Consider the following 10,312-nt stretch of genomic DNA (forward strand, 5'->3'; position numbering starts at 1 on the left):
TCCCTTTTGTGACCCATCTGGAGCTATTGGCCAACCTTTGTTCTGGTCAGCAGTGTTTGGGCCAAGGCCTCTGGTCCCTCTCCAGCAGCCCCTACACCTCTCACTGTTCCCAGTGACATTTCTGTCTGGTTCCCTCTCTCCCCTTTTCCCCTCCAGTGGCTCCAAGAAGACACTGATGGATGGACCCTGCTTATGAAGCTGCTGCCACCACAGTGATCAGTCAAGCCTGGGTCACTGTGATCTGCTGCTGGGCACTAGGCCTTCAGTTTATTTCACATTATAAGGTAGAGAAAGTAAACACATACAGTTAGTACTCACTACATGCACATACATGGAGATTGATGGAGGAAGACAGCATCATAAAAAAACAGAAAAAGCTACATTTTCTTTACCTAAAACATATTACACAGTACATTTCAGAAAGCCTAGAAGTGTTGAATTAACCAACTTCAACTGTCAGTACAGGGACTTGGCAAGGGCTGATGGGTGGAGGATCAATAGAAGAGTTGGCCTTAGTGGCTGCCAAACTCAGAATCGTCTTGCACTGAGATATCAAAGCTAATCCCTGCTTCCCCCTGCCATTCAGGCAAACTGAACAGTACAAGCCCAAAGTTTCTTAAGAAGTCTAATTAGCAACAAAAAAAATTGAAAAATGCTGTAATTGCTGTGAAACTAAATATGTGAGGAAGACATGGAAAGTGGTGCCCTTATAGGTGTTTTTATTGGAATACATTTTGACATGTCACAGTAGGAAAAACACAAGTGTAAATAATAAAATGATTGTTTCCTTTAGTTTCAGGGTCTGTGTTGTGCAAGCTGGCTCACTGTCACTGTGTCATGACTTGCATGGCACCTGAATAGAGTGGAGTACTAATGCTATTAGTATGATCTGTGATTTTGACATTATAACAATTCAAAATGTCTGATATAAAAAAGGCTTATCTCTATATTCTGAACCTGAGTATGGTTGCTAACTATGATTTAATGAATACTGGGATACCTGACAACCCATGAGGCAGCATCACATCAAGAAGATAACTCCCTACTGATGCAGCTGGTACAATAGTTACAGTTGTCACTCAAGGGAGCCTTGTAACAGAGGCGTCACTGCACAAGCACAGCTGCAGCTAATAAAATTAATAATGGGTAATTTTGATTAAAGTGAGCTAATGAGCAAGCACTGACAATAGCATTATTATTGTCAATGCTTTCTGACACCTAAATCATACTTAATTTTATTAGCTGCAGTTTTGTCTACCCTGCTGTGACATGTCATAGGCGTCCGTTGGAGGTATGTGTTTCATTCTAAGTCGAGTCCTAAAGGCGAGCTGAGTCTATGTTGGCAATACACAAGGTGGCAAAGCTTAAGTGTGTCTGCGCTCTCTGTCAAACAAAGGTAAAATATTTCAAAGTTTATCTTTTTTAATTTTCCCTCAAATGACTGACAAAGTGGCAATAGCCATGATAAATCACATAAAACCCATGATATCTGAGGACACATATAAGCATTTTCCACATAAAAGACAAATGGCAAATAATGCAATGATACATGAATCTAGTGACATGATAAATACGGCATAGGCATATGTTCTCTTCACAAGTTGATGAGGAGATTTGAATGCAACATTTAACAACTCATGCAATTGAGAGCTAATCAAGTCAGATCAGATGCATGAATTTCTTGGCTTCTCTGTGGGAGCTTTGAAATGGAGCATATGTTGTCTTTTACAAAACGTTTGTGATGTGAATGAAGGGTCCAAAACTAACAGTTCACTACTTACTGAACCAAGGGCATTTTAGTGATTAAGACTGAACACATCATTGATAACTCACACAAACTGTAACAACTGTTTGACTTTAAAGTCTAAATTGTGAGTCATACTAGCAACACCTGGGACCTAGCGTAGTCTACTGTATACTGCATGCTCGTGTCTTCAGCCACCAACAAAATTTTTCAGTGTCATAAAGGACACTAATGCCACCTACTGGATCAAAAATAAAATACCATCTACTGCCAGAGTCTATAGTTCAGCTGACTTCAGCATGTACTACATACTACATGCTATATTCAAATTCAGCCAGGTGCCCTTTCACAAATCATTTTGTCTCATTCTCCAGTGGCAAAACACATGTACATAAAAAATGTAAAATCCACAAACTACCATCCCAAAAGAGGTCAACAACACGTTATCTGTAAATCAAGAAATCACATCAAATTGCATGTTCTTATGATCTTTATTGGAAAGAAACCAAAGGTCTTAAATATGTACAAAACTGCATAGCTGCAACAGTAATGATGAAGGAAAATTATTATCGTCTTTGCTGTAATCACAGTCCTGTAGTTCCATGTTGCAGGTGTTCATTATTTTGCCAGTCCCACTTCTGTCGACAGTTCGAGGACTACTTCCCTCTCAGCGTTTCCTCTTGGCCTCAAACTTGTAGATCGCTGCTGCATTGGGTGTCTCCTTTTTTACCTTCACTTTTTTGGTCTTATCCTGGAACACAAAGGAAACATTGCAAAGAAGACTGTTATATGAAGCTGAAACCAAAATGTTTATTTTGATGTGAAACCATTTCTTCTTCCTCACCTGTAGGTCCTTGCGGGTCTGGATCTTCTGACTGATGACAAACATTTTCTTTTCTCTGTCAATCCTCTGAGAAAGGACTGTGTACTGGTGCTTCCTCTGCCTGGCCAGCTTCTACAGGTACGGTGAGAAACAGTGAACCCATCAGTTTGTTGAACTGCACAAACTTAAAAAGCACCACAACATAATTGTACAGTTTGTTTCTGAAGAGTTGAATTTTGGAGCCCAGACCAATAATTATGCCTTAGTTTTTTGTCGGTAAAGGTTACAAAGGCACAATACTGAACACACCTTCATAGTGTGAGGCTCTGTAGCTCCCTGGATGCTTTTAGTCTCCAGGGTTTTCAGAGTTGGTCTGTTGTACACTCTGTCCACAAGCTCAGGGGCCGTTTGGAGGTGTTGTGCCAGGTCAAATGACTGCACTGAGAAGACAGACACAAACTATTAGAACTTTTTAGGTAATCAAAAGGACAAGGACATGCACATCAGTTAATATTCTTATTATGAGCCACAATCTCTACACTATTCGTCATTTACTAAAAAAAAACATTTATATTTACCCTCCTTCTTAGAATCCACAAAAAAAGTATGTTTGTTTTTTTGTTTGCTGTCTGCATCCAGAAGGTGGAGTTCTCCTTTCAGCCTCTCAATTTTCTGAAAGCAGGTGATAAACACAAAGAACACATGCCACAACAAGTTACTTCAAGTATAACTAGAACTATCTAAATAGTAGCCTGAACGATTCTGTTTTTTTGAGGTTGATGTTAATATTATTTTAGCGTTTTAATAAATCTGATAAAGACAACCACAAGTGATTTTTTTTATATATAAACACATTAACAACAACAAAAAACTTGATCTCGATCCCTTACATTTGTTTGTTAAAGAATTGTGAGCAAGCTACATATAACACAGGTCATTTTCTAGTTGAAAAATAAACTTGTCAACAAGCTCCAATGGATAAACAAAGCAATGGAGACCGTTTCTAACTTACATCAAACCCTAGTTTTGTCTTTCTGTACTTTAACGTCTTGTTACTTTGCAGATAAATAAATGTGATATTGCCAAACTGATTTCTGAACTAAAACTTTTGCCATAATGGGACTTTTCTTAGCTCTTCTATTGTTAATTTGAGAAAACCAAGGGCAGTCTGAGAAGTTACACATCATATATTTTTAGTGCGATGCCAATTTGTTAATCAAGCACACTGGCCTGCAAAGTAATCACATCAACACAGTGTAAAAGATTCCAAATGTTTATCATGAAACCAGTAAACATGTACACACGATGCGATTTGAATCAGCAGTGTGAAAATGTGAATATTCATTTGAAAGCAAGGAGATGAGCATATCTGAGAAAACTTTGGAACCTAATTATGTACCACTAATCTTTTCCATAAAATGCTTTGTAGCCAATTATCCAGCCATCAGTTCATAATCAAGTCCATCTTTAATATGACCTTTCATTCCAGTTTTGCAAAAACATTTGTGTTACGGCAGTCAAGCACCAGGGGCTCTTTAGCATGGTTTATTACAGAAGACGGAAAAACTTACCTTAGCTTCTGAGACCCTTTTCATCTCGACATATTTGATATCCTGTGTCCTCATCACTTTCTTCTGCTCCTCTGTTACCTCCACTTCCTCCTTGGGCTTTTTTGCTATGTGAACTCCATCCTGTCAACATGCCATAATGATGAACACTTGACCCAAAACAGTACGACAGGACAAATAACCCTCAGTGCGATACCTTCCTCCAGTATACATTGTACAGATTATATGGATCCGTACAGGTCTCTATTTTTAAGTACTCTATCTTTATTCCTATTTATCTCGTTCACAATGAACATTCCTTTGTCTGTCTGCATTATTTAATGCCTGTTTATACCATTTATTTTGCATTGTTTGCACTGTTTGTTGCTTGTTAATACTGTTTATTTTCTCATACTACACAGCCTTATGTTGGTTTACTGTTTACTCGCTCCTTGCATGGGGATATGTACATGCACAGTGAGATCCAATGTACCAGAGTTAAATTCCTGGTGTGTCCGACACACCTGGCCAATAAAGCTGATTCTGATTCTGATAAAACATATAATCCAAAGAGGCGATTAAATCCATACATGGCCAAATTTTTAGGGAAAAAGCACAGTTTGTAATGCTTCTGCTCAGATGTTTGGATAAAGATGTTACATCTTACCTGCAGCTTAGAGCTGATCATGTTGAAGTAAAACTCATCTGGGTTCTTCTCCAGAGCCTTCTTTCGCAGAGCAGCGAGTGTGTTTTGTTTTTTGTGGTAGTCACTTAAATAACAGAAAAATACAAAGACTTACTTCTCAAGCGCCTTAGACAGTAAGAGTTTATGATTCTGGATCCAAACCTTAGAAACATAAAACAGGTTTATTATACGTGATACAGTCTATGGATTAAACTCACTCTGCACGAAGTTTGTAGTCTTTCTTCTTCTCCAGCAATCCCAGTTGTTTCCTGGAGCCAGGCTGGTCGAACAAAATGATACAGTAAAGGCAGATTATATATAAGTTAATACTATATGTGCCACAAGGGGGCTAACGTATAATATATAACATGTATCAGCTCGGTGATAGTGTGTGGACAACGTCTCATTAAGTCACTTCATAACTTAGCAGCTGGGTAACACACTAGCTAACAAAACAGAAATACTCGCCTGGGATCTTTCATGATGGTTTCTCTGTCGGGATTTCAGCGCTTTCCTGAACGAAGACATGTTGGAAAAATCTCCGCCGGCGTTATAAAATAACGTTAGAGTAATAGCAGAGTCAAAGCTGATGTAGGGCAATTTAGTAACATCCACAACTAGTGAAACCTCCTTGTTGGTCTGGCACTTCCTCGGTCGTTGAGACACGTGGGTTCCTGTCCGGTGTTTTTTATTTCCCTGCCGCAGATTCGTAACTCGACTCTCACACGTGTTACAAAATATGAGCCTGGTGGACAATAATATTAATATAGTATATTCTATTCATTATTTATTATTTAAAGTGAAACGGGAGCGTTATGACCCTCTCTTCGACTTTTTTTGTACTGCGGGTTGTAAAAGCACGTAAATACACTCGGGGGCGCTGCTGTTGTACGTTTCCTGGTGGAATGACGCCTGTTGCGTTTCCCCATAGACCCAGATGAAACTGAACATCCATGGTGAAAAGTAACTAAGCACATTTACCAGGAAGGTGGGTCATCACATTACTGCAGATTTAATGTCGTGTTTCAGTTGCACTGTTCATGCACTAAATTATTTTGGTCATTATAACAGGGGCCCACATTTGCCAGAGTGTACAGTTGACATTAATCGGTAGCAAGTTTATGCTTTTCCAATATGGGCATTTACTACATGTTTCCGTTTGGGTTCCAGACCACTGTTTTGATGTACATCCAGACCAACAGACCTAAAGAAGATTAATAGTGCCTCTGTAATATTTGTTAAAATAGTCACACTCACTCAGACAGGAAATAAACTGCAACCATCTTGTGTGAACTCTTTTTCTGTGTGTGTGTGTGTGTGTGTGTGTGTGTGTGTGTGTGTGTGTGTCACAGATACATCCTGGCATGATATTTCAGGGAGAAAAGAGACAAAGCCACAGTGGCACCTGTCCCATAATCTCACCCAGACTCCCAACTCTCAGTGAATGTGAGAAGAAGTCAGCAGGACAAAGAGTGATATTTCATAAACAGCTATTTTTTTCAATAGTCCCCCTCCAACCACAAGGAATTTGCTTTATATGTGTGAGATTTGCCTGGCATGCTGAATGTTTTGTGGGCGATGAGACCAATGAATGGGATCAGTGTTTCCACATTATGTCACAGACTTGTTTATCATTCTCATGGCTAACGACCCTGATTCCTATGAAGGTTTCAGCCCAAGGCCTGACTGAGCCACTCACCCACTAATGTGTTTAACTAGGCAAACACAGGCGGCAACCAGGATTTACAGGTTAAATGTCTGTGCTCTGACCTATTGGACTCCATGCTGTTTAATTCATATAAGAATTTATCATTACACATGAAATGCCTGCTGAGACACGGCAGGGGTAAATACTACTTTGGAAATCAGGAGCTTGTAACAAGCTGATGCAAAAACAGGAGGACGAGAGGTTATGGGTTTGTTCAGGGTCAGTAATGGAGGAATGCCCTTGTGGGGCAGATGCAGAGTCATGTGATTTTCTAATATGACCCTGTAAAAATAACACGGCTGACATATTGTGAGACGGCTGCACTTGGGCTGAGCTCAGGGCTTTGGTATGTCTCCCCTGACCATGGTTGGTCCTCATTTGCAGTGAGCCGCCAGGCCAGCCCAGTTGAAAAAAAATGCATGAGCTAAATGTTTCTCCTGTGTGACGAATTGCATCTTCTAAAATGTATAAAAGGGAGGAGAAAAAACTACATGTTAGCTGTTAGTCGTTGTTGACGATGGTGGAAAGTTACTACTAACTAGCTTTACTTAAGTATATAAAAAATTGAGAAGCAGAATTGTCTTCTTCTTTTCTACCCAATTAATCATCTTTCTTGAAAGTCACTAACCCTAAACTGGACCAAAATCCCATACTGCATATAATGTAGATATAACTAGCCCACTTCCACCAATTACAACAGTAAATGCTAGTTACAATCTAATATTATATATAGCAGGTCAATATTGTAGTTTGCAGGCAATGCTCTGCCGGGTGTATGCATGGTCGATGGCTCAGGAGAAGAGTGGTCTGCCAGGAAGAGTCGAAGTCTGGGGTTATCAGACAGTGCTTCCGTGACTGCCTTGGCCATTGCTCACGTATGAAGTGTGCTGTTTAAGGTTGGAGGAAGAGATGAAGCTAAGTGATAAAACCAGAGCCAAAGTCAGCTTCAAATGGTTGTGCCCAAAAGGAGTGAATGGTGGGAATCACTCGGTGCAGTGGGTATACGGCCAAGCAGAGTGGTTATGGGACCTGTGGGGCTGATGAGGAAGGCTTGTCTCATGAAAGAGACATGGCATGACCACATTGAGGTGGTGGTGATGGATTCCACTGTATTTCACATCTATTATCTTTCCAATCAGCTTTAGAAATTTAGAAAAAGGTAAAAAGAACTACCCTTAACCCTTTATCTACAAAGAAAAATGGTGAGAGTCACCAGGCCATTTCACCCATGAAGAATTAAGAGTCTTCTCTCCTCTAATTTGTTGCAAGCAGTCTGACAGGACCACACCTCAGAGTGTAAATTTAGAATTTAGAATTAAGGAGACTCACACAATTGGGCAGTTGTGCTTTTCCAAAAACATAACAAAATACTCAAGCATAGGAAAATGAACACTGATGCTAGATTATCAAACTAATTTCCAAAATGTCCCATAATTGTGTCTAATTTTTAATGTGCCCAGTGTGCTTTGCAAAAGACACACAGATGCTGAACAAAGTACATCTTCAGTCATAAACATTAAAAGGTGTACTCCAGTAATGATGATGGTAAAACATAGTAGTAGTAGTTTTAGTAAAAAAAATTGGAAAACTTATGCCAAAGTGATCTTTTTATTTTTTGTCTTTTATAATACTTTTTAGCATGGAATTCCTTAAAAAAAATCTTTCTTCTGTGACAACCCAGTTTCCATGAAGTTCCACATCTTTATTCTTCTCAGCGGTACATAGATGTTGGATTGCTATGCATGCTGCTATTTCTCAGAATTTGTATGTCTGATAAGTACTCTTTATATTATACAGGGTCCTCTGTGACCTTAGCGCCATATACAGAATATACCTGGTGTGATGAATATTATTTTCTTTCATTCATTTACAGTTCTGGGAAATAATAGTTTGACATTTTATTTGTTTGCCAATGTCTATATAAGGGGACCAGTACCACTCTCATGGCTTCATGGTGAATAGTCAGCTGGAGTCATCAGCTGATAAAGAATTCTTGGTGGACAACCAGTGGACACTCCAGAAAGTTACTGCTCAGAGCCACAAACGTCACTGGCACATCCACTTTCATTTTTGTATGGAATAAATACATTTTAGGACATATAAAATATTAATTTGTGAGCTATACTGGTGCTGGTGGATCTTGTTAGCATTTGCAGAGCCATGCTAGCCATTTCCCCCTGTTTCGAGTCTTTGCGCTAAGCTTAGCTAACCAGCTGCTGGCTGCTGAAAACAAATATTTAACAGACAGATGTCAGGGTGGTATTGATCTTATCATCTAACTCTCAGCAAAGCATGAATAATGTATTGCCTATTGTTGTTACATCATGTGGGTGTGTTTAATTTCTCAATGAGCAAATTTATTTGGAAAACAATGACTTCTTGTAATTTCTTTGTAAAGAACAACACAAAATATTTCCTTTGTATGATTACAGTCTTGGTATCAGCCTACAAAATCTCCTACCCCAGCCAGATAAGGCTGAAAACACCAACCACAGATAGTGCATGAATGATCACTGGTGAGCTGGATACTGGCAACCAGTCTGAATCATTAATGTCATGAGAAGCAGTACAACAATGCCATTTATCTTACAGGGTGGTGCTTCTGTAAATGGTAGTGTTTTAATACGCACACATTGATTAACAGCTGTGACTCAGATGATCAGATGAAAGGTTCCTTCCATGTATGACAAAAAGGCAGCCAGCTGCATTCAGGATAAACGTCACTCCTGCTGAGTCATGAGAAAAATGAAATATCAGGACTGAAGAAATGACCCACACTGTGAAATAACGAAATGAAACTGTTGGGTTGGTCTACACCCTGTTTGGTAATGCCAGGGCGTGGTAGTCAAGGCTGTTTATGGTGTTCAATTTCACCAAGCTAATGCTCAAATATTATATTTTCCCCCAAGAATTAGAAAATTGTTAGAAGGCATTTAGAATAAAAGACATTTAACTCTGTATTAGAACCATTGAATCTTTATAAAAACTAAAATATTCTAGTGACCCAGCTCTAATCCCATGTTTTCTAGACATTTTACTGACATTCAGCTGTAGAAAAGATTCAACTTATCCATCATAAGTGACCAAAGCCTATTGTCCATACATCCTTGTGGATGATTAGTAGCTTTTAGGCCAAGATGACCGGCCATTACCGATTCAGTCCAGAAAAGGTAGCTATATATGGCAAAAGACCAATGTCAAACCAACCAATAACTGCTTTACTTTTCAAAAGACATTGGTATTTTATCATTTTTATTAAACCTAGTTTGTTTGCTGGGAGTTCTTTTAAAATGATAGTTGGTTTGTTGATTGACAAAATTCATTAAAAACAAGCGAGCCACAATGGCAGAAGGGTTGTTCGCAACTTTGTAGTTATGTGCACAAACCAATAAAACAATTAGCTAGACATCCCTGGAGTGCACTGTAATTTTGTATATATTTGTGACAACTGTCCTGCCCCTCTTTGGCACTTGGCAGATGAGCAGTCCATGCTGTCTTTGGCTGTGCACAGGATTATATTATCTATTCATTAAAAAGAAGCGCAACAGTACCTAAATTGGCCAATACTCTCTTATTCACTATACACTCTTATAATCAAATTAATTCCTCTATACTCTTATACTTGTAAAAGCAGGTTTGGCCTATCCAACCCATACTCACCCAAAAGACATCATTCTATTAAAATACCTTGGAAATAGAGCACCAGACACGGGTACCCTCCAGGATTTCTCTCAGGATTTCTCTCAGGTCTGTATGAAATTTCCCCTGAAAGTGACGGAGGGAGGAACCTTTTTAGGGGGGCGGG

General features: G+C 39.2%; 1 protein-coding gene across 1 annotated transcript; it reads right to left on the minus strand.

The window, feature by feature from the left end:
- Nucleotides 1-2,213: 2,213 nt before the first annotated feature.
- utp11 (UTP11 small subunit processome component) lies at nucleotides 2,214-5,508 on the minus strand. Its single transcript, XM_020590185.1, has 8 exons — nucleotides 5,268-5,508; nucleotides 5,018-5,079; nucleotides 4,782-4,884; nucleotides 4,139-4,258; nucleotides 3,146-3,239; nucleotides 2,877-3,007; nucleotides 2,589-2,699; nucleotides 2,214-2,495 (listed from the first exon to the last, which is right to left on the minus strand). The coding sequence occupies exons 1-8, from the start codon at nucleotides 5,325-5,327 to the stop codon at nucleotides 2,412-2,414; spliced, it is 765 nt and encodes a 254-aa protein (XP_020445841.1). The 5' UTR covers nucleotides 5,328-5,508; the 3' UTR covers nucleotides 2,214-2,411.
- Nucleotides 5,509-10,312: the final 4,804 nt, after the last annotated feature.

This window comes from Monopterus albus, unplaced genomic scaffold (genome assembly GCF_001952655.1).
Source record: "Monopterus albus unplaced genomic scaffold, M_albus_1.0 scaffold11.1, whole genome shotgun sequence".
NCBI lineage: Eukaryota > Metazoa > Chordata > Actinopteri > Synbranchiformes > Synbranchidae > Monopterus > Monopterus albus.